Source organism: Dendronephthya gigantea, unplaced genomic scaffold (assembly GCF_004324835.1).
Source record: "Dendronephthya gigantea isolate DGI-Jeju-01 unplaced genomic scaffold, DenGig_1.0 000016F, whole genome shotgun sequence".
NCBI classification, from domain to species: Eukaryota; Metazoa; Cnidaria; class Anthozoa; order Malacalcyonacea; family Nephtheidae; genus Dendronephthya; species Dendronephthya gigantea.
Window position 1 is genome coordinate 2,297,761 of NW_021163026.1, and position 27,972 is coordinate 2,325,732.

A 27,972-nucleotide genomic window follows, 5' to 3' on the forward strand; every position below is an offset into this window, starting at 1 on the left:
CAACCTTGGTGGGTGTGAGAGCCCCAGGGTATTCGGTGTATACTTTATACACAAGGTTCTTATTTTTTTAAACTAGTACATGGAAAGAGAAAAGCCATACGAGATTGAGGATTTCAGTAAAAAATATGTCTTATTTGCAGTATCATGCAATATTGGGCAGGTTGCATCTCCATCAATACAACCTCAAGTGGATGTAAGTTTAACTTTCTATTCTAAGTACTTTCTGTCACTTTCGTTCAATTCTGTCATGTCAACCGCTTCATCATCTTCCTGTAGAAAAAGGAATGAATCATTGAGTATTATCCTGTATGAAAACGAAGTGAAAACATGGATGCTTCTTCCTAAAATGTATCTTACCTTCACATCATCTTTACCATAATACATGCGAGCTATCTCTTCGTAACTCTTATTCTTAGTTTCCTTCACAAATTTAAATGTTATTATCGCGCCAATCCCGACCACGGCCAAAAATGGAAGGAACGTGAAAGCTTTAAAGCCAGCCTAAAATAAACAACAACAGCCTATAGGAGTTTAGGTTTACGTTACCCCCTCCCAACAGGAGCGATTCATTGTGACAATCATAAATAATTGATCTGAAACTTCCGCATTGGACGACAGTTGGTCCCTGGTCTGAGTTGGGTTCAAACGGTTCGTATCTTCTGTCAAACGGTTTCAACGTTCCTAATCAAAACGCTTCCTCGTTGCGAAAAAAGAAAAGGTGTTTGTAACGGCAGATTGTAAGGTAGGTTTACTTGATAAGCATTTCTACGATTTTTTCATTTCATAGCAGTTTATCAGACACGTGGTTGCCATGCATATGCGAGGATATGGTCTGATGAAAATTCATGGCAAATCTCTGCGCAGTTCTCATCACACGATACGGCGATAGTACTCTATATCTATGAAATTATATTCTTACATCATTTAGATATATCTCATGTAAGAACAAATTGCATCAAATTTATATACAAATTGCATCATATTCGATATTGCTTTCATACTCTATACGGCCCATCTCTAGCTGTAGTTATCAGTTGCATCATATGCATTGTCAATTGCGTTGTTTGTCAGTTGCATCATTAGACACATCACTTATAGCGGCCCAATTCTGTCTGTTTTTAGTTGTAATCTCTTCGTGAATTCCTCTTTCGTGCAAGCTCGCGCAACCCATATCAAACAGAGGTAAGTATTTCTCTAATAAAGATCAACAAGACGTACACATCTTACTACTGTATATTTGCGTGAGGCCGATAAAATTATTTGAAGAATTGCTTTCAGTCTTACCAACGCATAAGTCTGGCTGTGCATTCAAGCTCAGCTCTCTATTCTCTATTCAGTCAAGCTGAGAAGTTGACAGGATATTGCAACGCATCCGTTAATGCCGGCCAGATTTTCATTTCAAACACAGCCGTAGCGTATGTGATTGTTTTTCCTGGGCATTCGCCTAGAACTGGACACTTGAAGCTTGCGAGTTCCGCTGCGATATGCGATTGAAATGCGTTGAAAGGCTTAAATGTGTTTGTAGGATGATGAAACAAGACGAGTTTGTTGGTCGTGAGTGGCTCTTCGATGATATCGACAGTTGGATAACAAGAGATCTTGAGGCGAACGAATCTCGAGCTTTTGTGATCTGGGGTGCTGCTGGTACTGGGAAGACCTCGTTTGCCAGAGAGTTTGTCCGTCGACACAAGGAAAGGAAGCTGGTGGCGTATCATTTCTTTGAAAAAGACAATCCTCTTACTTATCATGTACAAACCATTGTCTTGGACCTGCAAAAGGTGCTGAAGAAAAATCTTCCTGGCTACGCTGCCTCATTTATCCCGGGCGACAAGCTCCGCACCCAACCGGAGAAACTGTTCAGTACTTTAATAACAGAGCCATTGCAAAAATTGCCTGAAAATGATAAAATGTTTCTATTGGTTGATGCATTGGATGAAAGTGACTCCACAGCTTCTTCTTGTTTCATCAAACTATCAACAAATCTCCCTCAATGGCTTCGCATCTTATTCACTTCGAGACACGATGTCACTGAACTTTCCAACCACTTCCAAGATTCATGTTTCGCCAGTCTAGACGACTTCAAGAGCAGTCCTCAGACCCTCTTGTCTCTGACTGAGGATATCCGTGAATTCGTCGCTACGAAGTATACAAAACTTCAAGGTGAATATCCCAACACCATTCCGCCTTTCTTTGCCAATAATGACCAGGCTGCCAAAGAGAAGGTAGTTGAAGCAAGCCATAATTGCTTTTTGTATGCCAAACTAGTCATGGAGCATATATTTGCCGGCCATGGCGATATTGGTTTGCCTCGGTCGTTGTTTGATCTTTATGATCTGGACTTTGAGCGACGCTTTGCGGATGTCAAATTTTTCCAGAAAAAAATCGCCCCCGTGATTGAGGTAATTCTTGCCATCGTTTCTTGTAGTGTTAAATTGCACGAGGATGGGTTGAGGGATAATATTTTACTCAGTATGATTTCTCCTTCCTTTGACTTTTCATGTTATTCCGAAGATGAAGAACGCCTTGTAAGCGTTGTAAATGAAGGCCATCTTGCGCCCGGGTTCTCCAGACGTGATCTCGACAAAGCTCTTGAGCTGCTGTCTGCGTACCTAATCAAAACAGCCAGCGGTTGTTATCAGTTTACCCACAGTTCTGTGAGTGACTGGTTCAATGCTCAAGAGAAAACGTCGAATTTCTTTTGCGATGTGACCAAAGGTCATTCGATTATGGCCTCATCTATGATGAAAACGTTGAAAAGAAAGCTTCCTCCCGATGACGAGGTAGCTTTCAGAAACAGCGTGGACGTGTATTCTCGACTTCTAGTTGAGAAGTTCTTCTTCATTCGTTATCTTTATCACTCCAGTTTTCTTCCAGAACGCGAAGCTTCACGTGTGAATACTCTGTTGTCTGAGTTGGGTATAAAAGAAATGAATCTTCTCGTTGCTGTCTCAGGGATGCGTATGGGTGGCCCCAGCCCGGCCCCAATATACACGCCCTCCGAGTATTTAACTATGAGAATCCTCGATGAGACAGACGTCTTGTTTTCAATGCATTCACTGCAAATAGAGACGTTTTTCAAACAGGCTATAGAAGCAAACTGCGCTAGTGTTCTTGAAAAATTCTTCAATTTCTCAAGCTGGTTGTTTAGTCCCAAGGTCCTTTCTGCAATATCTGATGCTGGCCCATTCGAACAGCTGGTTGAGTTAATTCTGAAGAATGGATTAGCGCCTCAGCTTTTCTTCTCTTTACTCTGCTGTAAAGATATCGTGTTGGCGTTTTCTTTTCTCGTCAGATTTTGCTGCGATTACGGGGTGACTGCGGACATTTGCGTTCCAACAATTTGTCAGAACACCAAAAAATTGAAACAATCCGTGTGTTGGAATGAAGACGTTCAAGAGTATTTCAGGAGATTGAAAGCTGACGAGAGGAATGTCATTACACTGGAGTCCCTCAAATATATGCCACTGTGTCCAAAGGAAGCCAACGTTGACGGCTTTACGTTGAAGATGATCCGCGATGAACCACTTTCCAAAATCGAAAGCCTCGTGAGAGATGGGAAGTGTTTTATACAGTTTAAGTACGCGTGGCACGAATATTTCAAGAACAATCGAACATCACTCAAAGTGGTTGAGTACCTCTTGAAACACGGAGCAAATGTGAACAACCGTGGCTCGTCTGGGGTGACTGCTTTGATGTACGCATGTCAACAGCAAGACCTGCGTCTTGTTTCGTTCTTCCTGGAAGCTGGAGCTGACGTGAATCAACAGAATTTCTTCGGTTCGACGGCTCTTCATTATGCAGTGAAGAGTGGAGATGATGACTCCAAAGTTGCTCAGGAAGTTATCGAGAAACTACTTCAGCACAAAGCAGATCCTACCCTAAAGAATTTCCTCAATGTATCTGCTGTTGACTTGGCGAAGAAGAAAAAGAAAATGGCGCTTCATAAACTGATGATGGATCAAGCAACGAACCAAGTATGATTTCGACAAAAGAGAACTTTGTATTAGTGCCGGACATAATGATCATTTTCATATGTGGAACTGAGTAACACTGTTTCTATATTTCAAGCCAAATACGACAAATATATAGTGGCCTTTATTAACCTTTTAAACATTTTAATTGCATGTAATGACAAACAAAGCTTATATTGTAATTCTTTGTTATATAAAGATTTTCCCGGACATGTTTATTGACTTTATTCCATGATGTCGTAGCGTAATTTTGTAAACCAGTGTTTAAACTTATAGACGCAAATATAATGATTATGTATTCAACAGATCACTTGGTGTTCAACACCAGCTTTTTTCAGTTTCAAAACTATCTGTCTTCGGTGTTGATTGCATTATTTACTACACAAAATAAACTCCTGCCTTGCCTTGACAACTCACAGACACTTACCAGTATAAAAGGAAACGTTATTCCAACAGCAAAATTTGCAAGCCAATTTAACATTCCGGAGAAACTCATAGCGGCTGCTCTTGGCCCTTGTTTGAACAGTTCTCCGCCGAGAAACAGTGGAATAGGACCTAAAACGTTCGGGGAATTGAACTTGAATTCTTTGCTAGTACAAACAAGTAATTATCTGAGCATATATAACATATATTACTTTATAATTTTAACCGTATATCGTAGTAGAAAAGAATTTAACGATACCTAACCCAATAGCAAACGAGATAACAAAAGTCAAGGTGCAAACAAAACTAAGATACGAAATTCCAGGTGCAACACTCTGAAGAAAAGTGCAAAGAAATTAGATCAGATTGACCTTCGAGGCTGGCTACTTACGGCAGTGACAAAGTCCCAAATGTGCATATATTGTACTCAAACCTTGACATTAAGTCCAACGGTAATAATGGCAGCAGATATTCCCATGCCAATCATTCCGTACAATAACAGTGGTCGCCTGCCTGCCTTTTCCATGAGGTAAACCTGAGGGAGATATAAAGTTGGCTTTGCACATCAAAACGAAACGCTTCGAGCGAATGCGTTGCATTGTATGGTTCTTTAATTAAACGAGCCTAAATATCTTACCGCTGCTACTGTTGTTGCCACATTGATAAAGCCAGTTCCAAGGGTAGCATAACGCACATAATCGTTTGGGATACCAGCTTCCTTGAAAATCCCAGTAGAGTAATAAAACACCTAAAAAAAGACGCAGTGAAAATACTTCAGAATAACTTTATTCAGAAAGGATAAATCAATCAAATCAAGCTTTTATTTGTTGTGAAAGAATGCCCAGGTAGTGACAATCCATTGACGGATGGACCATTACGCTGTTGGGTTTTTGTTTAGCAAAGAACATACACTCAAAACATCTTAAACTTACCACGTTAATTCCTGACAATTGCTGTCCAGCTTGCAGACCACACAACAGTAACAATGGAAAACGAAGTCTTTTTGCTTTCAATAATTGTTTCATAGTCCAGGGGGGTTCATCCTCTAGTTGCCTCTGTTCTTCTCTCATTTCTGCGATATCGTCCCTAACATCGTGGTCTTCTCCTCGATATGATTTCAACGCTGCATTTGAAACCATTTTTAAAAACTCCGTTAGTTCTATACAGTTCTTTGAGTTATTCAGTTAGGGACAATCCACTACACACCTTGTTTAGCTTTCTCTTCATCTTTCTTCATGATCAGGAGGTATCGGGGACTTTCAGGGACAAAAGGAAGAAAGAAGGATACAATGAATCCAGGAACGGCTGAGAAGATTAAAAGAACTGGCCACAACTCATCCCCACCTGCAACGGATCATATTATTTGATGAAAACACAAGCTGTTGTAACTACTGTCTGAACTGCCTGATACAAATCGTTGAAGTTTTCCTACAGTGCGTTTTTTTGTCGTTTGAAGGACCCACCTAAGAGTTCCTCAAGTCCTAGAATTTGTGAAATTAAGATTCCAATGGTCAAGCCAAGTTGATGCAGAACACCAAGCGATCCACGAATGTGTTTAGGAGAGCTTTCTGTCAAGTACATCGGAACAATTCCACTTCCAATGCCTAAGAAACGACGATGAATGACGATGAATGACGATGAATGACGAAGCAAGAGATTAGGAAACAGAAGTTGGAATAACTTACCAGTAGAAAATCCAATTATAACCCGACCAACAATAAGCAATTCAAAATATCCCGTAGGTCGTGATATCCCAAATAAAACTACAGCGAGAAAGGCGAATACATGACTGAACTGCAAGGCTCTTTTCCTGAAAAATGAAAGCAAAAATTGCCATTAAATTTCTACACTTTCCTTCCTCCCCTTCCTTCTTTTATTCAGTCCATGTTTGCATTTACCTTCCAAATTTATCAGCAAAATATCCAGCGGTGAAAATCCCGACCATTCCTCCGGCAAGATAGACTGAGATTGTCAATGCCCACAGAAAATTCAAAAGGGATTTTTGAATTGGTTCTTGGAATCGATAGATATAAGTATCGTTGTAGAATGCCTGGATTGTCTACAACGGAGATAGAAGTTGAAGGTGAACATTTTAAAAATGATAAAGCTAAGAAGATATATCTAAAACTGGACTCCATTTCCCCCCGGAATGGACTATGAATTACAATGTCTGAAGAGATGGTCCTAACAGGAGCTTTAGGAAGAATTAGATAATTTCACTCACAAATTCAGGTGCATTGAGAACCCCGCTGCTGTAGCCGTGGACGATCGAAGAGCCAAACACACAAAGAAAACATGTGAGAATTAACGTCCATGTTAGTCTACCCTAAAAAACAGAGACGTTGCGAGAATTTAGACAGTATGAACGAATGAAGAATGGGAGTTGGTTTGATTAATTGTAAGCCGGCAGGGGATAAACAGTGCTTCTATTCTGTTTAACAGCATGCCTTTAATAACTTCTGCAACTGATTTGATACAATAAGGGGAGATGATGCAGTTGTCGATTGGCCAAAATTTTCGATTTGATTGTATCACCTGTCACTTGAACGTTGGTACACCTATTTTTACCTTCTTCATAACATCATACATTAACCACATATACATGCATGCATGACCATCAGTCAGTGTGCACGTGTCTGTGCGTGTCTGATCATATCTTGCGTGACCTCTGGGAAGCATTTCCTCTTGTAATAATACATCATATATGCATGCGATTAGATACACTGATAGAAAAAAAAACGCGAAGCTGCCAATTGAAATTCTCACGCGCTTTTACAAAATTCTCATGCGCTAACCGGCGGGTAACAAAAATTCCATATCAAAAAATCTTCAGACAATTCTTGTCGGAATAATGTCGCCTCATATAATGCACGTGATTAGCCTCACAGCTCCCGAGATGCGGCATATTTTTTAACGCGTCCAAAAGAATTGAACGGAAAAAGACATTTCTCCTTAAACAAACTTATGATAAAGTATAAATCCTTATTGCAGTTAAAATTATAACGAGGAAATCTTTAAGAACCAGTTATCGTAGACATATACACACTGAACGTCAATCTCCGACCACTGCTTAATTTAGTGTCCCAGAATTAAAACATTTCCAAAAGACCTACCGTTTTTTTGTTATCGTCACCATCTAGTGTGAGTCTGGAACGCTCCATGTCCAAACCTGCTTGATAACTTCTTTTCAACATACTTGAAAGCTTTTCGCCAGCGTTATTTGCTGTCGACGACCGATCCAAATCAAATCAACCCGCAAGACGATAGCTTCAATATATATTTTAAAATTTATTTGTTCAAGAAGGCAACCCCATACTGTTTGCGAAATTTGAAACCTAATTGCTATACATTACTACATAAGCAAAAATTGAATATCGCTTACTTCAAAATTTTCATTTGGTGGGAAAAGTGAAAACTCACCTCGTTGTAAAGAAGATATTAAGGTTAAATTTAATTCAAGCTGCGAAAAATCCAAAATCCAATAGTGGCTAAATACAGACAAAAAAATATTAAAGGAATGTGTTTTTCCTTTGTTTTGCGAGCATCAGCTTTTGTCATTTTAAGTCATAAGATATTGGGATGATCAGGTAACATTGTTTATTGCCTTTTGGCCTACTTTAGTTTCTTAAACAGTCTCATGGGTTGGTCAATACCTCAGCACTCAGCCGGGGATAGGATGGTCGCCATATGCTGGTAACTACGTCACAGAGAGGGTTTTCAAGACGGAGCAGAGTTGATTGAGCACTTGGACGTCAGAGTCAGGAAAGTACCGTGACAAGGGCGTGACAAATAGATAGGCGGATCATTAAAACGTCTTTTCAATATTGATCGGGGTGAACGGATAAAAATCTTAAAAAATAAATCATTATATGCATGTCTTTCACGTGTTACATGCATGCCTTCCACGTGTTTCATACATGCTTCAAAACATCACAAGATCATTTAGTTGTATTGCTATGTCTCAGGCTAAAAGTCTCAGTCAAAGGTAATTTAACTCTGCACCATTAGAGACAGCTGCCTCTCAACCCCCCTCCAGGTAATTTCATGCAAATTGTAGAAAATACTGCAACCGATTCCAATACCTCGGTCATGTTGAACCAAATACAGGTCATGTTGACAACAAAAATCTCCAGTGAAAATTGAAGCCTCTGTTTATATTTAGTGAAATATGCTACTCTGTTATGACTACAAATATTATATGTCAGTTTTTCTTTACGTTTCGCACATGAATAACGTCACATCTTTCTAATATGAAGAGTCTAACTCAACTTTGTTTATCAAGCCACAAAGCTACACAAATCACGCTTTAGCCATTCCATCTTAATCTAATCCTTAGGACTATTAATCTAGATGTTCTTCTTCATAAAATCCATCATACGTTGCAAGCTAAGCTCACATGCTTCTTTATTATAACCTGCCCCACCCTTGTGGGTGAATGCGTGACCTGCTTTGTAGTTGTGTATTTCAAAATTAACCCCACCAGCCTCAAGTTTGGCTTTCAAAGCTTCAACATCTTTCGGTGAAGAAAAGCCAACAAGATCATCTAATTCACCAAAATGACATTGTATTGGGATTTTTATTTTACTGACATCACACAACGCTTCACCTGGGATCCCATAGAATGGTGCTGATGCAGAGATTTGGGAAACCAGTGCAGCTGATGCGAGTGACAAAGCCCCGCCCATACAGAAACCTGTGACACCTACTTTGGTACAGCCTTTGGAGAGAAGATACTTTGCAGCACCTAGAAAACATAAATTTGCAGGTATTACTCCATTAAGCCGCAAGCCATTAATAAGTCCACTAGGCTATTAATGCCTAGTTAGTACAGTGTAACACATGGTACCAATAAACAATTATAAGCACTCATCACATAGATTAGAGTGAATGCCTTCATATTTCCCAACTAAACACAAGACTAAGGCATACATAAAAGAGAATGAGGAATGATTTCTCATGTTCTGATAATTGCAGATTTGCCACAACCATCTGATTTTAAACTGTACCATGGTCACCATTATGATATATATACCTGTAATATCTTGTATTGCACCAGGCCAATCCAAATCATTCATATAATGACCAGCTGTCTCATGATCAGTAGCAACCTTTCCTCGATACAGATCAGGAACTAAAGCCACAAAATCTCCTTTCTCTGCGATCTCTGCAGCTTGATCCTGAATCTGTTGGTTCATTCCCCACCATTCCTGCAAGACTATCAGTCCACGTGAACTGCTGGAGTCTTTTCCTTTTACAAACACAGCTGGACATTCGCCCTTTGCGTTTTCTGAAGCAAAATTCACTTTTTCTACAAGCATTGACATGGTTCTTGTAAAATCAAACGTTTTAAAAGAGCTTTTCACTAAAATTCTCGAGACACGAGCTTTTATACAGAACATGTTACACAACTCTGCAGTGTCGTTAGGAATCCTATAGAATTTTCAGGATTATCCCCCCGGATAAATATCTAATTGTTTCATATTCTATGAGCATTGAGATTTGACGACGGGGGGAGGAAAACATCAAACAGAGAGGAAGGACCGAAGGAATCCGAGGGACTCCGTATTTGACCTGGAAATGGCGTCATTTAGGAGTTGCTTTCGTTCTGAAAATGTTTTATGTTTCTCGAAGAAGAATTGGTTGAATTTTGGAATATTTAGGCCCAAAATATCGCGCTATCGTACAGGTACTGTTTTCCATACAGATCTAGTGTTGATCCAGTATGACTGCACTAAGTGAGGAAACCTGTCCTGAACTAACTTAATTTACACTGGATAGCTCTATCAGCTCTAAACTGTTCTTCCTAGAGGTCCAGTAAGGATCATCTCTTATTGATCTAGTGTTACTACAAAAGGGAAGCATTCAAGTCACTGTCAATTATTCTGTGTTTCAGCACCGATGACATTGTCATACCAGATCTCAACAAGACGCAACATGCAAAGTCTTGCAGTAACAAGCAGTATGAACACTCACATCCCTCTCCTTGGACCTTCAGTTCGACGTCTACTGGACTCCTATGGTCTTGACAAACAGTCAATAAAACCAACTGGTCACAAGGGACAGTTGTTGAAGGGAGATGTCCTGAAATATATCAATGAAAATTCCAAGACAGAAATAAAGTTCATTTCGGAGAGTAAGGTCATCAATTCGCTTATTTATTCACAGGAATGTCTGTTTATTTATCTTATCTTTTTAGGAGAAATTGCCAACAATATCTCTATGGCTCATGATTTAAATCTGGGCTATACAGACCTTAATCTTAGTGGCTCAAGACAGGTGTTTGCAAGACAGTTAGTGGATTCAAAGAACGCCATCCCTCACACGTATCGTACTACGGATTGTGGTGTTGATCTATTGCTTAGTTTATGCAACCAGTTCAATGACACCATATCAATTAATGACTTTGTTATAAAAGCAGCTGCATTAGCGCTTCGTCAAGTACCATATGTGAATGCGTCATGGTCAGACGATGGTCCTGTCTTGTTCAGTGGTATTAATATTGCAGTTACTATGGATTCTCCAAATGGCCAGATTACTCCAGTTTTAACTAATGCAGATCAAATTAATGTAGCTGGCATTTCTAGGACAATTGTGGTTAGTACTTTCAAACCTGATCTCTGAAACAAATACCTTCCTTGTACAGACACCTCTCTAATACAGGCACCTGTAATAATGACCTCACTATAGTAAAGACCTCTCTCTAATATACACCCCTCTCTAATGAAGACCTAATATAAACCTCTCTCTAATGAAGAAGAGCTCTCTGTAATATAGAGACCTTTCTCTATTGTAAACCTCTCTCTAATAAAGACCTATCTCTAATATACACCTCTTTCTCTCTATAGAAGACCTGTCCCTAATACAAACCTCTCTCTAGTATAGACCTCACATCTTCTACAAAATTCTCATGTTTATACTCCATCCAATTTTCATTGCAGGATCTCAAAAATAAAGCAATGACTGGACAACTCAGCCCTGGTGAACTTCAAAACCCTTCATTCACAATTTCCAACCTTTTGGGTGTTAAAAGTTTCACCACAGTCATAAACCCACCTCAATCAGCTGTTCTTACAGTTGGTGACTGTGAAATGACAGTTGGCAAGGATAATAAACTTTCAAAGATCATAAATGTAACATTGTGCTGTGATGGAAGAATGGTTGATGAACAATTAGCCTCAGAATGGTTGACTGTGTTTAAGGATTTGATTGAGAACCCTTTACAAATGGGACTGTAGTTTATGAATAGAAGTTTTATCATCTTTATGCGATGCAAAATGTTTGTAAATCTTTATAAATTATTATAATAAAAAAATGTTCTCTGTTCTAAGATGTTTTTTTCTTGAGGTTAGGTAAGAGCTACCTTGTAAGCCCACTGCTGCCACTTTGAGAATTCAAGATGCTGACAAAATCTTAGTTGATTGTGTGTGGTCCTTTATGGTTACCTTGATTTTGCCTTTAGTTTTATCACTGAGTGATGAGTATGTTTCATATTCAGAGCGATTTGATTCCTCATCCTCAAGAACCACACTAAAGAAAAAACAACTAGGTCAGTGCAAACAGGCAAAATTAACTGTTTTGACAAGGTTTTGCTACGAGCCTTGTAAACAACGCTGTGAGTCTGTGACTGACCTAGTGTTACTACAGGTGGAAACCTAAACTAACTTAACTTCATTTATGCTGGATAGCTCTATCAGTTCTAAACTGTTCTTCCTAGAGGTCCAGTAAGGATCATCCAGTGTTACTATGTCTAAAGAAAGAAACCTAAACTAAACTAACTTTGGCTCTGTAAACTGCCCTTCCTAGGCAAGAGCAAATTATTAATTACCTCATTATCTCAAGTTCTTGCATGTTGTTTGCAAACTTAACCAATTCATACCAAAGTCTTTTGTCTAATTTCTTCAAGTGGAGCCTAGGGTGAATGATTAATAATGACAAATGAAAGATCGCTGATTTATAAAGTGTAGCAACATAACACAAGGTAATTATTTTTACTTGATTCGCTTTAGTTGTTGATTTTCAACAAAAGCTTCCAACCACTTGTAGATGAGGTCACCAACACAAAAGGAAGGCAATGAAATATCTTCTAGTTCACATTCTTCATTCACTATTGCATTAATTAAAGCTGTTATTGCCGCTTCACCAGGAGAAGATTTCTGACGTTCTTCTTGAAACTTTGAAAGATGGGTATATTTAATTAGACTTTCCTGTCTTGAGATTCCTCGTTGTGATTCAATCTAGGCAGATAGATAAGCATTTAATAGGGATATAGGCAAAATGTGTCTATAAGTACTTTAATTTGTATAAAGTGACGGAGGATATGTAAGGAAGAGCATTGTATTAGGGAGGTTTCTGACTTTCTGTATAAGAGTGGTGTTATTATATTAGATATACCTATATAAGAAAAATCAGTGTTTTCCTGATACCTGTTCTTTTTCGATCGATTGATCAGGGTTATTTTCAAGATGCAAGGAAGTTATTCCAGGCAGGTCGTTTAAGAGGTCAGCAATCGCGTGTAGTCCATCATTCGTGGCAAAATGGCCACATGTTAGATCAACCTCTTTAAGACTTAGCATGCTCTTGAACTCATTGCAAACCACCTTTATTGCCTCGGGATAAAGATAAGAGTTACTGAACTTCACGCTTTTTACTTTGCAATTTTTCTTCAGGCATTTGGCGGCAATGATAGACGCTACTTCATTTGATATTTTTATCCCACTGAGGTTAAGTCTTGTAGCTTGAATCCCTCGGACAATCAGAGATAATCCTTGAGCTGCCCCATGACTCATATCTAACGGAAAAACGGTCGGTCCCTTGGCTTTCCTGAATGGTTCGAAACCTTGAAAAAGCTTTAAAATCTTCTCAGAATTCTCCTCTTTCCAAATTTCAGCCACAATGGAAAGGAAAAGATCCATTTTGTTGCAATAAAAGGATTGCTCTAAATATTCTCTGACCGTTTTAAGAAAATTGTCTAAAAACGTATGCAGTAAATCTTTCATGTTTGACAACAAGCCAGCGACGAAGACGAGAACAGATGAATACACGGAATTTTCGGAATCATTCATCATTGTATCAAGTGAATCTTGTGTTTTCTTCGAACTCCAGTTTTCCACAATCCATCTTGCTGCAAAATAATCTCGTATTTTCTCGTGAGCAAATTTGCAGGTCATCTGATCCATTTCGGTGCAAATCAATCCAACTTCAGAATCCATCTACAAACAAGCATGTATTATAATACAATAATTCATTACCTTGTGTGACAGGACGTCCTTTTTAACAAGTAAACATTGAAAACATTGAAAACTCTGATCTTACCTGGAAGTCAGCGAGTTTATCTCGAGTTTTATCCTTCGCAAGCGATGTGCTCTCCTCACCCGTCTTCATTACTTCCGAAAGAGCGAACGATTCATAGCGATTCAAGATGTTTACTATTTCTTCATTTTCTTCACCCATTTTCAAATCGTATAACCGAATAACGACATCAGTATAACTATCAAGTACCTTTGTAAGAGTAAGTGACATATCTTGTGCATCTTTCTTCATCAGTTCACACATAACCAATCTCACAAGAGGTGTCTTTGCTACTTCCATTAAATCCTTATTGTTTTCCAACTGTTCCAGGAGCCTCTTGCATTTTGTTTCGTCCACAAAAAAATTCGACACAAACTCTTTAACAGCATTCTCGTTATAGCTGCTAATGCAATAACGCGCGTTGAAAGTCTTACAAAATTCCAGGAAACCTTTTCTCTGCTCTGGACGAGTTGTCGCGATGAGATAAACGTCTTTGAGATCTTTACCCATCAAAATATTGTTAACAACGGTCATATGTTCTAAATCACCTTCATTCACTCCGTCCAACAGGAAAAGAAACTCGCTGGGATGTTGTTTCATGTAGCTGATGAACTTTTCCTTTTCATCTTCTTCAAGTCGGTTGCAAAATATTTCTTGTTCAAGTATTTCCTTCAGAGTTTTTTCACCTTGCACTTCGCATATCTTCAAAAGAATCACTATTTTGAAGTTGGCAAAAGGTTCGGGAGTTTTACAGTTTACGTCCGCCCAATCGTAGACATATTTTTGACATAACATAGTTTTTCCTATGAAGCAATGACCACAAATAAGGACTCTTCTGGGCGGTCGGCCAACGTTATTGCTTTCAAAGATTCGATACATCAAATCGCGACCACCACCTTCTACACAATGACACGAATCGTCCACAGATCTCAACTCAGGTTTAACAAAAACTTTCTGTATTTGCGTCTGTGCGGGGTTCAATGGATTCCGATTGACTTTCTCGTATTTGCTCAGGTAATCATTCCGAAGAAATTCTGAAACTTTATTGACGACCTCAAGCTCCGATGTTCCTGTAAAGAAAGAAAAATGAATCTTTGTAAAGGGCAAACGGAATGGCGAGGAATGATCCTAAAGGCTTGACAAAGTAGATAAACATCTGGATCTTAGCTCTACCTGGATTTTCAGTTGGACCGTCCGGCTGTGAGGTTTCTGGTGGAGACGGGGGGCGCCGACCACCTGAAATAAAATATACAGTGGTTTGATTTACGTTCTCTGATCAACTAAGAAATTCTCTCCTGACAGACAAAATATTTATGAATCAATGTCGCAATTATGACACAATGACGTCATTACGACACAATGACGTCATTACGACACGATGACGCCATTACGAAACAGTGTGCCGGAGAACCAAGCTACATAAGACACGTTTAACAGCAAACGGCTATCACACTAGACTTAAGAACAACCAAAAAAAAGTTAAAAAAAAGGCACACAAAAGCATCCGGTAAAACCATACGAGAGTCAGTAGAGGAGAATAAGAAATAAATTTTCATGCCTACATTGCTTGTCGTGTTTGGATAGTTTGTCGTGATTTAAGTCGGGTCGTTTCATCTCTCGTGTTTTTATTTAGTATATTAAACCAAGCTTAAGAAGCAGACATATTAATATAGTTGATTCGATCACCACAGGATGCTGACACGCGTTGAAACACACGTTGCCATGTGATGAAACAACATTGTCTTTCATTGCTGCAAAATGGCAGCATTACTCGTGTGAAAACAAGTTTAACCAAATCAAATATTTTATAAATCGTTTACCTGGGCCTGGTGGTGACATAACCAGATGAGCAGTACCAACGATTACCACCCCAGTATTACTGTCAATATTTGTCGTATTTGTCGTATTTGAGTTTGCCATTGACCAGCCTTAATACAAATGACAGGAAATTCAATATTAGCAGGAACAACATAGTATTCGGGCTAAATATCCGAAGACAATTAAATTTTATTAAAAACTTAACACAATTATTTTGTCATTAAATGTTATAAGCTCTCCAACCAGGTCTCTTCCTTTCTTTACACTAAAGTCTAAACAAATGTACGGTCAAGGGAAAACCTTGAACAGACTTAACCGGGCATTACTAAATGTCAACACTAAGTTAAGCAACACATACGTTGTTGAAAATATCAGGTCAGACAACATGTTCGAGATATCTCTTTCAAGCAGTTCAGAGACATCCAAGCTTGCAACAGAATAACATAAAATACTACGGACACTGAACAGGCAATAGAGTCTTCCTTTGGTAGTTTAATTAAGATAAAACATATATCATATTAGTACAGGCCACCCTACGTATTGTCGGTATTGACCATATTCAGTAACCGAGTTAGCTTAGAAGCCCCAGATCGATATTGACCTGGTGAAATTCAATGGTCAATGGTAAAATTTATCATCATGATGTGATTATTGCAATCATAGACACCTTCGTGCAATTCTGCGAACACTGATTTCTTTCGTAAGCCATAAAACATACCTGCGGTTGGATATTTCCCAGTCTTGTCTGGTGCGAAGGTCAGAGTTTTGCTACCGATTATAAACTCACAAATTTGATTAAAGAGACGCAGCCTCGACGATATTAGGGCAAATGATGTCGGAATAAAATCAATTCACTTCCAGATTTGTTGTTTTTGTAGTGATATACAATGTTGCGTATACAACCTAATAATTTATTAAATTATGCAATAAAGTGTGAAGAATTTCCGCCGCTATCACAAGTACAATATTATTTAATATATTTTGTATAAGTACCATTTGAAAGAACAAGTGGCGATTGACGAGGTAAAGTAGAGTAAGATTTTCAACAAGACTATGCAATTAAAGAGGTATGAAATTTTCAACAAAACTGTGATTACTAATTTACTGTGATTACAAAATCATGATTAGGTGTGACTGGGTGTGACCACTACATGACGTCATTGAATAGAACTCAACTTCAACATGACGTCATTGAATAGAACTTAACTACCCCAAACCCCCCCCCCCCCTAGGGGTCTTCTCGTTCCACGGTATATCATTTTTAAGGATTATGTCACAGAGGCTTTAGATAACAAGACATGACTCTACATTCTCCATTGGTGCTTTTCCCGTTCCTGTTGTAAGCTATATCACCTGAAGCGTTATATTCCTAATACATCCAACCAACACAAGACCTGTGTGGGAGATCATTTCCTTGTTCGTTTCTTTCATCATCTCTTTGACGTCCTTCCTACATAACAAAGAAACGCACCTAATTTTCTTGCAAAAAACGCAGGCAGTAGCAGGGAGTTTTGTACACAAAGAATTAACTTCTGATGGATGTTTTATAGTGTGTCGACTTAGAATGTATATTGGCAGCGAATGCACCAAAACCAATGCAGCTTCTTTATCAATAACCGACTACATTCCATACGTGAAAAGTGATCGTGCACACTGAGACCTTGCAAATTTAATCCTTGAGATTAAGTCACTTACTGGATTAAGATAGAATTCGTTTTGGGAATCGGCCTTAGATTAGGGTTTATTAAGAGTTCTAATCCTAACCTAAGCTCATGGATTAGATTCATATATCTAGGATTTACTGAAGGAACGGATTAATCTCGAACCCAGAAGGTAAGGCGGTTATTAGAATAATCAGCGTCGAAGAAGACACGTGACTATACTTCGATCATGTCGCTTCCTGTTTGATCCAACTTTTGTTTTGCCACCACCCTTTGAGCATAAAATGCCGCAGTAAAAGGAAGCGTTCTTGACCATTTTTTTTCAGCAATGGCGAGAGAGTACGACTATCTTTTCAAGCTCTTAATTATCGGAGATAGTGGTGAGTTGTGAGACTTCAGGCGTGGGTTTAAATCATCGCGATTGTTCGTCCAGGAACGAGCGAAATTTAGCACGCTTCAAGTCTCTATTCTAGCAATTTTGCTGTGTTCTTTTGAATCATTGTTTTGCATTTTAAATTCTCCTTTAAACGTCCTTTAAAACTGACTATTGCACGCAAGCTACGCTAGAAGATACACTTCTAAGTATTCCATAGTCGATTATTAATAAATCTTTGTTGTTTTGACAAATAAACAAATGTACATAAAAGTTTTATGTTGTTGTGATCTTTATTTGTAATTTCTTTGCCGTGAATTAAATCAGTTACATCGAATTGTATCAATTTGAATTTGTATCAAATCACAGTATAAATATCACCTAAAGCATTTGTTATTAAAATTTAAAATAAATTTGTTCATTGTACTCTCGATGATGAAGGGTGAAATAACTGTAGCTAATACATGTCTGTCTTTTGGCCTTTTGATCAAATAATATATAATCGTGTTGATGTCAATACGATGCGGAAACCTACTGTCAATATTTATTACCTATAACCAAAATAGATCACCACATAGATGAACTGATAAGATGTGATTCAAATTGAAATCTATTTAAATGTAATAATCTAGTATCCTTGCAGACATTTTGCATGTATTATGCATTAGTCAGCTATGCAGTCTTCAATCAAATAATAATACAATCCCATATCTTAGTTAAATTTATATGGGATTGAAATAAATTTATTTAAAATTTTTAGGTGTTGGTAAAAGCAGTCTGCTCCTTCGTTTTGCAGACAACACGTTCACTGGTAAATATATCAAATTGGGAACATTTTATCTAAAGGACAATTTGTCGCTAATTATAACAGAATTAAGCCTAATTATTCAACATATGTATTGTGTGTTCCAGGGACATATATTACTACAATTGGTGTAGATTTTAAAATTCGTACCATTGATATAAATGGTGAAAAAATCAAACTACAGATTTGGGATACTGCTGGGCAAGAGCGATTTCGGACTATAACTTCAACGTGAGTGGGCAAGGTTGACTAGTCATTACAAATATTTCTATAAATATGCTGGAACTAGCCGTAGAATTATGTTAATGTTTTTTCACCAGGTACTACAGAGGGACACATGGTGTTATTGTGGTGTATGACGTAACCAGCGCAGAAACATTTGTCAATGTAAAAAGATGGCTTCATGAAATTGAACAGAATTGTGATGATGTTGCTAGAATATTAGGTAGATCAAGCAAATTCAACACTCTCATTTGTCTGTTTTTATCACATCTAAAATGTCCAGCGCAGAAAGCACCTCTCGCCCTCTCCTTATAATATGAAATTCTCTGTGTTTTTCCAGTTGGTAATAAGGATGACTGTCCAGAAAAGAAAGTTGTTGTCACAGAAGACGCTACCAATTTTGCCGAACAAATTGGCATAAAAATATTTGAAACTAGTGCCAAGGATAACATTAATGTAGAATCTGTAAGTTGCATTCATGAAGGTCTTCACTAACAACCATTGTGCAGCTATGAAAGAAACATAATTTTCTACTTTCCAGGTGTTCATTGAGATAACAAAGAATGTCCTTGCAAAACGAAAGGAACAAACGGAAAAGAGTAAAGATCCTACAATTCAGGTCAAAAAGGAAAAAAAACACAAAAAGAAGTCACGTTGCTAAGGATAAATAGTAATACTGGAACATTGGACAATGTCCAGAAACAGCAAAGACCAAAGGCACACCATACAATGTACATACCAAAATCTTGTATTGTTATGTTTCAACAGTCAAGAAAATATTCAAGATAATAGCAGTGCAATATATTATCATATAGTACATTGATAATTAGATAAATGTTCCTGGAATTTTTTTTATTAAAAGAGAGCTTTAATTTTGGCAAAAAGTGAGACAATTTATATAGGTCTTGTTTTAGTCAAGCAAGCCTTTCTTTTTTCATTGAATGAAAACATAAATGATGATATATATCTCTGATTATAACCTCTGAGAATAATTATTAAAATATTTACCATTTTAATTCTAGTAATTCATCCAAGAAAATCCCTAACAATTTCCAGGAACTCTTTCGGTTTGTCAGTGTGCACAAAATGTCCAGCACCAGGAATCATTTCAAGTTTGGCATTTGGGAACATTTTTCTCATTTCATTCATATCAACATTTCTATATAAATAAATAAATATATATATGAATACATACATATGTATCCTTACAAAGTCAATGAGATTTGCATAGGCAATTATATTGTAGTCTTCAGAAGTGAATTTTAATACCTCAGAACATCAGACTCCCCTCCTCTAACAAACAGAGTTTCCCCCATGTACGGCTCTCTCTCATTTAAAGCTAACCCAGAGAAAAGTGAATCAACATTGTCTTGTATATTGTTGAGATTATGTTGCCATTGAAACGGTCCTTTGTCATCTTTGTACAAATTTGTAAGAGCCCACGCTCGGAGACCATCGAACTAAACAATCAAGAACAGCTAGATACATGTTTTTACCTGAAATCATACACAAAAATAATAACAAGTGCCCAACTTACTGGTATTGTTTCTGCCAACATATTATCTGCATCCTGTCTGTTTTTAACTTTGGATAAATCCAGGTTGGTCATCGCTGATAACACCATAGGAGACAGACGAAAAGTTCCCAATTTTGTAGAAACAGAAGTGGTAGTCATATCAACCAATATTAACTTTTCGATGATATTGGGCATGCTCAGTGCAGATTCCATGGCCACTTTTGCCCCCATACTATGACCAATAAGAATGCATTTAGAAATTTTCATTTCTTGGAAAGTCTGTGCAATATCGCCAGCCATTACTGGATAAGACATGTTCTCACTTCTTGGACTCTGACCATGGTTTCGGCAATCAACAGCAATAATCTAGATAAAGAAAGAGTCTAATGGTGGTCCATTAGTAAATAATTATTAGGTCTATCAAATAGCCTGTTGTATAAAAGGATAGTGGATTCTCTGAATCATAGTTACTGTTCAACTACCCCACAAATTAGGTAAGAGTTTTAGTTTTACCAACCCCTAAAGTTGGAGCATAAAAAGTATAGCCATGTAAGTAGTAGCTAAACTAGAATAGAAACTCAAAATATATCAGTATTTGTATATACCTGCTTGCCAGTTTTCTCATTCCACGACTTGCAAAATGTGTGCCAGTTTTTTTTCGACCCTAACATACCATGCACAACTAATACAGGACTGCTATCATTCTCTTGAGTGGCCTCATAGTTCTGATGGGCCAAAACAAATGATTGGTTTGAAACATTTTGCGAAAATTTAGTAGAAATAATTGCTGATGGTAGTTTAACGGTTTTGAAACAAAACACTGTTGCCCTTTGTGGGCGGAACCAACGTAAACACTGCATGATCTCTTGGAACTTTAAAATTTCCCGGAAAAAAAGACATAAATCCTCATTGCATAAATCACGTGTAGTCGCCTAATTTCGGTGCTTTTTACGAAAAGTTTTGCTGGAGATTTTTGGCGGATGAAGACATGAAGTCCAATTCCCAAAATGCTGGTTAGAGTCTTAGAGAATTAGTTAGAAAGTTAGTGTTGTTGTACAATTTGTATCTATTTAAATGTAGTCTAGTGTCCTTCTAGACATTTGCATGTATTATGCATTAATCAGCTATGTGCATGTATTATGCATTAATCAGCTATGTGCATGTATTATGCTAGAATATTAGGTAGATTGAGCAAATTCAACACTCTCATTTGTCTGTTTTTATCACATCTTAAATGTCCAGCCCAGAAAGCACCTCTCGCCCTCTCCTTATAAAAGTGAAATTTTCTGTGTTTTTCCAGTTGGTGATAAGGATGACTATCCCGAAAGGAAAGTTGTTGTCACAGAAGACGCTACCAATTTCACTGAACAAATTGGCATAAAAATATTTGAAACTAGTGCCAAGGATAACATTAATGTAGAATCTGTAAGTTGCATTCATGAAGGTCTTCACTAACAACCATTGTGTGGCTATGAAAGAAACATAGATATTTTCTACAGTTCTACTTTCCAGGTGTTCATTGGGATAACAAAAAATGTCCTTGCAAAACCAAAGGAACAAACGGAAAAGCTTAAAGATCCTACAATTCATGTCAAAAAGGAAAAAAACACAAAAATAAGTCACGTTGCTAAGGATAAATAGTAATACTGGAACATTGGACAATGTCCAGAAACAGCAAAGACCAAAGGCACACCATACAATGTACATACCAAAATCTTGTATTGTTATGTTTCAACAGTCAAGAAAATATTCAAGATAATAGCTGTGCAATATATTATCATTTATTACATTGATAATTAGATAAATGTTCCTGGTATTTTGAGACAATTTGTATAGGTTTTGTTTTAGTCAAGCAAGCCTTTCTTTTTTCATTGTTCAAATGAAAACATAAATGATGATATATCTCTGATTATAACCTTTGAGAATAATTATTAAAATATTTACCATTTTAATTCCAGTAATTCATCCAAGAAAATCCCTAACAATTTCCAGGAACTCTTTTGGTTTGTCAGTGTGTACAAAATGTCCAGCACCAGGAATCATTTCAAGTCTCGCATTTGGGAACATTTTTCTCATTTCATTCATATCAACATTTCTATAAATAAATATATATATATATCAATATACATACATATGTATCCTTACAAAGTTGATGAGTGGATTGGCACATGCAATGCAATTATATCATAGTCTTCAGAAGTGAATTTTAATACCTCAGAACATCAGACTCTCCTCCTCCAACAAACAGAGTTTCCCCCATGTACGGCTCTCTCTCATTTAAAGCTACCCCAGAGAAAAGTGAATCAACATTGTCTTGTATATTGTTGAGATTATGTTGCCATTGAAACTGTCCTTTGTCATCTTTGTACAAATTTGTAAGAGCCCACGCTCGGAGACCATCAAACTAAACAATCAAGAACAGCTAGATACATGTTTTTACCTGAAATCATACACAAATATCTGTGCCAAAATAATAACAAGTGCTTAACTTACTGGTATTGTTTCTGCCAACATTTTATCTGCATCCTGTCTGTTTTTAACTTTGGATAAATCCAGGTTGGTCATCGCTGATAACACCATAGGAACCACACTAACAGTTCCCAATTTTGTAGAAGCAGAAATGGGAGTTATATCAACTAATATTAACTTTTCAATGATATTGGGCATGCTCAGCGCAGATTCCATGACCACTTTCCCCCCCATACTATGACCAATAAGAATGCATTTAGAAATCATCATTTCTTGGAAAGTCTCTGCAATATCACCAGCCATTACTGGATAAGACATGTGATCACTTCTGGGACTTTGACCATGGTTTCGGCAATCAACAGCAATAATCTAGATAAAGAAAGAATACCATTGGCATTATAGTAAATAATTATTAAGTTTATCTATCAAACAGCCTGTTGTATAAAAGGATAGTGGATTCTCTTAATTCTAGTTACTGTTCAACTACAGTACCCCACAAATTAGGTAAGAGTTTTAGCTTTATTACCAAACCCCTAAAGTTGACGCATAAAAAGTGCAGTTATGTAACTATAGTAAAAACTCAAAATATATCAGTATCTCTATATACCTGCTTGCCAGTTTTCTCATTGCAAGACTTGCAAAATGTGTGCCAGTTTTTTTTCGACCCTAACATACCATGTACAACTAATACAGGACTGCTATCATTCTCTTGAGTGGCTTCATAGTTCTGATGGGCCAAAACAAATGATTGATTTGAAACATTTTGCGAAAATTTGGTAGAAATAATTGCTGATGATAGTTTAACGGTTTTGAAACAAAACAATGTTGCCCTTTGTGGGCGGAACCAACGTAAACACTGCATGATCTCTTGGAACTTTAAAATTTCCCGGAAAAAAAGAAATGAATCACGTGCTGTCGCCTAATTTCGGTGCTTTTTACGAAAAGTTTTGCTGGAGATTTTTGGCGGATCAAGTCCCAAAAATTGCTGGTTAAAGAATTAGTAAAAACTTAATGTTGTTGTGCAATTTGTAGCGATAGAAAGGAAGCTACTTTCTAGCTACTTTCAGATATTTCTAGGTAAGATACATATTCAAGTTGGAAAAAAAACAGAATTCTTCTCGGTTACAAGTACCTCACAGTCCAGAATGACCATTAGATCAGAAAAGGTCACCATAGTAGTCCAGTTTTTTGTCTAAGATCATCAGGGCCAAAAGCGCTAATCATTAAAATTCTAAATCAAAATTAAAAGCGGAAAAAGTAATTACGAGGATAAACATCACGAGATCTGGACATTTTACCAGGAATGATTTAACCAAGAAATTTGAGAAGTTTTTTAATGAAAATTGTCAATATTGATGCATGTTTGGCAGTCCGCAATTCTGATCTTACTTACATAGAACTGGCTTGGACGGCGAGACACTTTGACACAACATATTAACCTACTCCGGAAGAGTACAAAACCACAAAAATCACAACAAATGGCACAAGATTATGATCGCAATTATAAGTTTATTATATTGGGCGACGCAGGTAAATTTGTAATATGAATATAAGTATATTATGAAGTATTTACACTATAATAAATAGGATGTTTTGGTATGATGGATAAAAAAATGAAATCATTAATTTTTTGAGCGGGCATGTTCAGTCATGAGACGTATTTCAACGCGAATTAACTGGCCATTTTAGTATTTGTGCTTTTAAATATTTAACTATTGTTTTTAGTAGCAAAATTAAATTGTATGCATTGTGGTAATTGCTACCATCATCAAATATTACTGTTTATTGGCAATTTACATCACCTTACCATAACGATTCATCATTAGCACCATTACTAACACCATTACCCATGTGAAATTAACTGTGGCTCTGCATTTTATCAGCTGTCGGCAAAAGTAGTCTGTTACTACAATTCACAGAAGCAAAACATCAAGGTTTGTGTCACGAGATGTCATCATAATAATTTGAATTGTGCCTAAAAATGGATGAAGTTTAATTCAGAGATCCTAAATAAGTTCTATTTCATTCCTAGTTAGTTATATAACAACAATAGGAACAGACTTTAAAGTGAAAATATTGAACCTGGATGGATGTAGACACAAACTCCATCTATGGGATACGGCTGGTCAGGAACGATTTCGAACCATTGTCACAACGTAAGGTCCAGTTGATACTACCTCATAAAGTAAAAGCATTGTTATAAGTCTCCTGTTCATCATATGTAATAAGAAAAGCATCTTGTGCATTTGATAGCCTCAATCATTTGAAACAGGAAGTCACTTAACATTAGTTTTATATTTACTTAGTTACTACAGAGGTGCCCAAGGAGCATTGATTGTCTATGATGTGACGAATGAGGATTCATTTCACCATGTTCGGTCATGGTTACATGAGTTGCATCAAAATTGTATAGGAGCTACTATTATTATAGGTAGGTGATAATACCATGGGTACTGTCCTGGTGATGCTAATAGTGTTATAGGTTATCAAGTGATTAGGATTTTGAATATTAAGGATTCTCTTGTTTTAGTTGGAAATAAATGTGATCAAACAGAGGACCAAACAGTGCCAACAGAAGCTGGAGAGGAGTTTGCAAGGGAACATGGCCTCGCATTTTATGAAACCAGCGCCAAAGAAAACATTAATGTTCACGAGGTAACAACATTGAAGCACAATACAGAAATAAATCACTTAAAATAATGAGAATTGGGGTTACAACTTACAACTGCTGTCTATATACACAAAAGCACTTCTCAATGTTTGGACCAACCTTGATCGGGAAAGTTAGTGTGATTGCTATTGATCACTATAATTCACCATTATTACATTTTTCTTTGCGGATGACTAGGTTTTTGAAGATTTAACACGGCAAGTCTACAAGGCAGAGCTGGAGGCCAGATCTATGGACATCAGTGATTTTAACAGTGCTGTGGATGTAAATGATAATAATAGCGTAAAAGAAACAAAGCCATGTTGTTGATGGTATTTATTCAAGGGTTGAACTAGGAATACCTCAATCTTCAACCTTGTTGAGAGAAATCCAGGAAACATTGCTCTCCAAGATATATTTTCTCAAGATGTTTTCTAAAAGCTTGAAACAATTCAATTTTTAATGGAATAAATACCAAGCTTGGAATCCCCTTCAGTTCCTGTCTAAACTTAGGTAAATAAAAAACAAAATTGCAAAAATACTACAACTTAATTCTAATACTTCACATGTACAAAAACATCCAGTAAAATGCACCTCACAGAATTTGACCAATCCACCATCATAATTACTTAGTATGTTATGTAGTAGTAATTACTTGTTTAACAATCATCCAATTTTACATATTAAATAAATTACAACAACAAGCCACCCATAGCTTGTTGTATTTACCATTTCAATATCAGTAATTCATGCAAGAAAATCCGTAACAATTTGTAGTAACTCTTTTGGTTTGTCAGTGTGTACAAAATGTCCAGCACCAGGAATCATTTCAAGTCTGGCATTTGGGAACATTTTTCTCATTTCATTCATATCAACATTTCTATAAATAAATATATATCTGAATAATATATACATATGTATCCTTACAAGGTCGATGAGTGGATTCGCACATGCAATTATATTATAGTCTTCAGAAGTGAATTTTTAATACCTCAGAACATCAGACTCCCCTCCTCCAACAAATAGAGTTTCCCCCATGTATGGCTCTCTCTCATTTAAAGCTATCCCAGATAAAAGGGAATCAAGATTGTCTTGTATATTGTTGAGATTATGTTGCCAGTTGAACTGTCCCTTGTCATCTTTGTACAGACTTGCAAGAACATACGCTCGGAGATCATCAGGCTAAAACAATAAAGAACAGATCCATGCTTTAGTTTATGATGAAATCATACACCAATATCTCTATCAAAATAATAACAAGTAGCCAACTCACTGGTAATGTTGCTGCCAGCATAATATCTGCATCACGTTTGTTTTTAACTTTAGATAAATCCAGGTTAGCCATTGATGATAACACATGACTAACAATTCCAAAATCTTTAGAAGTAGAAATGGGGGTTATATCAACTAATATTAACTTTTCAATGATATTGGGCATGCTCAGTGCAGATTCCATGGCCACTTTCCCCCCCACACTATGACCAATAAGAATGCATTTAGAAATCATTCATTTCCTCGAAAGTCTCTGCAATATCACCAGCCATTACTGGATAAGACATGTGATCACTTCTGGGACTTTGACCATGGTTTCGGCAATCAACAGCAATAATCTAGATAAAGAAAGAATACCATTGGCATTAGTAAATAATTATTAAGTTTATCAAACAGCCAGTTGTATAAAAGGATAGTGGATTCTCTTAATTCTAGTTACTGTTCAACTACAGTACCCCACAAATTAGGTAAGAGTTTTAGCTTTACCAAACCCCTAAAGTTGAAGCATAAAAAGTGCAGTTATGTAACTATAGTCAAGACTCAAAATATATCAGTATCTCTAAATACCTGCTTGCCAGTTTTCTCATTGCAAGACTTGCAAAATGTGTGCCAGTTTTTTTTCGACCCTAACATACCATGTACAACTATTACAGGACTGCTATCATTCTCTTGAGTGGCCTCATAGTTCTGATGGGCCAAAACAAATGATTGATTTGAAACATTTTGCGAAAATTTGGTACAAATAACTGCTGATGGTAGTTTTACAGTTTCGAAAAAAAAAGCTGTTGCTCTTTGTGGGCGAAACCAACGTAAACACTGCATGATCTCTTGGAATTTTGAGAGCTAATTTTTTTGCAGATTCGCGTATTAGGGCCTGATTTCACGAGGTTATTTCTCGACGAAATGCAAAAAATTTCGTCTGTTTTATCTGAATTGTGACCACTAGAATAAATTAATTCTGCTTGATTGCTCACAATTCAAAAGGGACAAAATATTTCGCCAAGAAATAGCGCCCAAGGAACCAGGGCTTAAATTATCAAAAACGCTCAAAACTTGGTGATTGGTTTTCCCGGGGATGTCAAAGCTAAGACTTTTTTACAAGTAGCCCTAGGCGCCGGAAGTGAAAATTTAAACAAATAAAAGAAAAAGTGAAGAGGTGCTTGATAATCAAGGTATTGAAGAAAATAGAAAAATTTGCAAAAAATGCTACCATAGGTTTCTGTCAAAAGGAAAGCATCTTAAAATTTTGCACAAAGAATTGGTGGAAGGTAAAATGGCGGCAGAAGACCCAGACCAATATAATTATATAAAACAACAGAAACTGAAAAAGAAAATATGCTGCAGAGTGAATGATAAAAACACAATAACTGGATGACTGATAACTAAATACACTGCAGCTACTAGCCTTCTAGCCTACTATTAAAATGAAGAATAAAAGCTAGTCCCATGAGAGAAATCTAGGAAACATTGCTCTCCAAGATATATTTTCTGAGGAGGTTTTCTG

The 27,972-nt window shown here is 37.1% G+C and overlaps 9 protein-coding genes and 1 pseudogene across 17 annotated transcripts; 4 read left to right on the forward strand and 6 right to left on the reverse strand.

Annotated features, from left to right (window-relative positions):
* Positions 1-177: 177 nt before the first annotated feature.
* LOC114520406 (solute carrier family 2, facilitated glucose transporter member 1-like) lies at positions 178-7,651 on the reverse strand. The gene is made up of 13 exons (XM_028540655.1): positions 7,508-7,651; positions 6,619-6,720; positions 6,293-6,453; positions 6,080-6,204; positions 5,858-5,998; positions 5,601-5,738; positions 5,327-5,517; positions 5,032-5,142; positions 4,828-4,929; positions 4,654-4,729; positions 4,399-4,526; positions 358-501; positions 178-270 (listed from the first exon to the last, which is right to left on the reverse strand). Exons 1-13 carry the CDS (start codon positions 7,586-7,588, stop codon positions 208-210), a joined length of 1,563 nt encoding a protein of 520 aa, XP_028396456.1. The 5' UTR covers positions 7,589-7,651; the 3' UTR covers positions 178-207.
* Positions 615-4,245, forward strand: LOC114520403. Of its 2 annotated transcripts, XM_028540653.1 has the most exons (4): positions 615-742; positions 1,123-1,182; positions 1,526-2,399; positions 2,512-2,601. In XM_028540653.1, the coding sequence occupies exons 3-4, from the start codon at positions 1,527-1,529 to the stop codon at positions 2,527-2,529; spliced, it is 891 nt and encodes a 296-aa protein (XP_028396454.1). In that variant the 5' UTR covers positions 615-742; positions 1,123-1,182; position 1,526; the 3' UTR covers positions 2,530-2,601. The 2 variants fall into 2 exon arrangements, with proteins under 2 accessions (XP_028396454.1, XP_028396453.1); XM_028540652.1 differs by having other exon boundaries at positions 1,526-4,245.
* Positions 7,652-8,508: 857 nt separating the features above from the next.
* Positions 8,509-9,820, reverse strand: LOC114520569 (protein usf-like). The gene is made up of 2 exons (XM_028540869.1): positions 9,427-9,820; positions 8,509-9,138 (listed from the first exon to the last, which is right to left on the reverse strand). The coding sequence occupies exons 1-2, from the start codon at positions 9,791-9,793 to the stop codon at positions 8,741-8,743; spliced, it is 765 nt and encodes a 254-aa protein (XP_028396670.1). The 5' UTR covers positions 9,794-9,820; the 3' UTR covers positions 8,509-8,740.
* Positions 9,821-9,943: 123 nt separating this feature from the next.
* LOC114520496 (dihydrolipoyllysine-residue acetyltransferase component of pyruvate dehydrogenase complex, mitochondrial-like) lies at positions 9,944-11,650 on the forward strand. The gene is made up of 4 exons (XM_028540775.1): positions 9,944-10,080; positions 10,288-10,527; positions 10,591-10,988; positions 11,333-11,650. The coding sequence occupies exons 1-4, from the start codon at positions 9,972-9,974 to the stop codon at positions 11,627-11,629; spliced, it is 1,044 nt and encodes a 347-aa protein (XP_028396576.1). The 5' UTR covers positions 9,944-9,971; the 3' UTR covers positions 11,630-11,650.
* On the reverse strand, positions 11,645-16,300 carry LOC114520492. Its single transcript, XM_028540770.1, has 8 exons — positions 16,219-16,300; positions 15,503-15,610; positions 14,856-14,918; positions 13,707-14,752; positions 12,818-13,603; positions 12,387-12,628; positions 12,220-12,303; positions 11,645-11,921 (listed from the first exon to the last, which is right to left on the reverse strand). Exons 2-8 carry the CDS (start codon positions 15,600-15,602, stop codon positions 11,786-11,788), a joined length of 2,457 nt encoding a protein of 818 aa, XP_028396571.1. The 5' UTR covers positions 15,603-15,610; positions 16,219-16,300; the 3' UTR covers positions 11,645-11,785.
* Positions 16,301-16,863: 563 nt separating this feature from the next.
* LOC114520500 (protein ABHD11-like) lies at positions 16,864-20,759 on the reverse strand. The gene is made up of 5 exons (XM_028540786.1): positions 20,683-20,759; positions 20,099-20,460; positions 19,831-20,021; positions 19,570-19,720; positions 16,864-16,950 (listed from the first exon to the last, which is right to left on the reverse strand). The coding sequence occupies exons 2-4, from the start codon at positions 20,390-20,392 to the stop codon at positions 19,588-19,590; spliced, it is 618 nt and encodes a 205-aa protein (XP_028396587.1). The 5' UTR covers positions 20,393-20,460; positions 20,683-20,759; the 3' UTR covers positions 16,864-16,950; positions 19,570-19,587.
* Positions 17,449-19,499, forward strand: LOC114520502 (ras-related protein Rab-35-like). Its single transcript, XM_028540788.1, has 6 exons — positions 17,449-17,541; positions 18,295-18,345; positions 18,447-18,570; positions 18,660-18,784; positions 18,902-19,026; positions 19,103-19,499. Exons 1-6 carry the CDS (start codon positions 17,490-17,492, stop codon positions 19,220-19,222), a joined length of 597 nt encoding a protein of 198 aa, XP_028396589.1. The 5' UTR covers positions 17,449-17,489; the 3' UTR covers positions 19,223-19,499.
* On the reverse strand, positions 19,016-25,647 carry LOC114520497 (protein ABHD11-like). Of its 8 annotated transcripts, XM_028540781.1 has the most exons (10): positions 25,559-25,647; positions 25,317-25,473; positions 24,629-24,719; positions 24,354-24,521; positions 23,679-23,777; positions 23,154-23,273; positions 22,571-22,915; positions 22,291-22,481; positions 22,022-22,172; positions 21,458-21,656 (listed from the first exon to the last, which is right to left on the reverse strand). In XM_028540781.1, the coding sequence occupies exons 5-9, from the start codon at positions 23,718-23,720 to the stop codon at positions 22,040-22,042; spliced, it is 831 nt and encodes a 276-aa protein (XP_028396582.1). In that variant the 5' UTR covers positions 23,721-23,777; positions 24,354-24,521; positions 24,629-24,719; positions 25,317-25,473; positions 25,559-25,647; the 3' UTR covers positions 21,458-21,656; positions 22,022-22,039. The 8 variants fall into 8 exon arrangements, with proteins under 8 accessions (XP_028396579.1, XP_028396581.1, XP_028396580.1 ...); XM_028540782.1 differs by lacking the exon at positions 25,559-25,647 and having other exon boundaries at positions 24,629-24,723; positions 25,317-25,382; XM_028540783.1 differs by lacking the exon at positions 23,154-23,273 and having other exon boundaries at positions 21,471-21,656.
* LOC114520501 (ras-related protein Rab-35-like) lies at positions 23,754-26,104 on the forward strand. The gene is made up of 6 exons (XM_028540787.1): positions 23,754-24,076; positions 24,430-24,480; positions 24,579-24,702; positions 24,853-24,977; positions 25,077-25,201; positions 25,395-26,104. The coding sequence occupies exons 1-6, from the start codon at positions 24,025-24,027 to the stop codon at positions 25,524-25,526; spliced, it is 609 nt and encodes a 202-aa protein (XP_028396588.1). The 5' UTR covers positions 23,754-24,024; the 3' UTR covers positions 25,527-26,104.
* LOC114520683 lies at positions 25,918-27,957 on the reverse strand (annotated as a pseudogene).
* Positions 27,958-27,972: the final 15 nt, after the last annotated feature.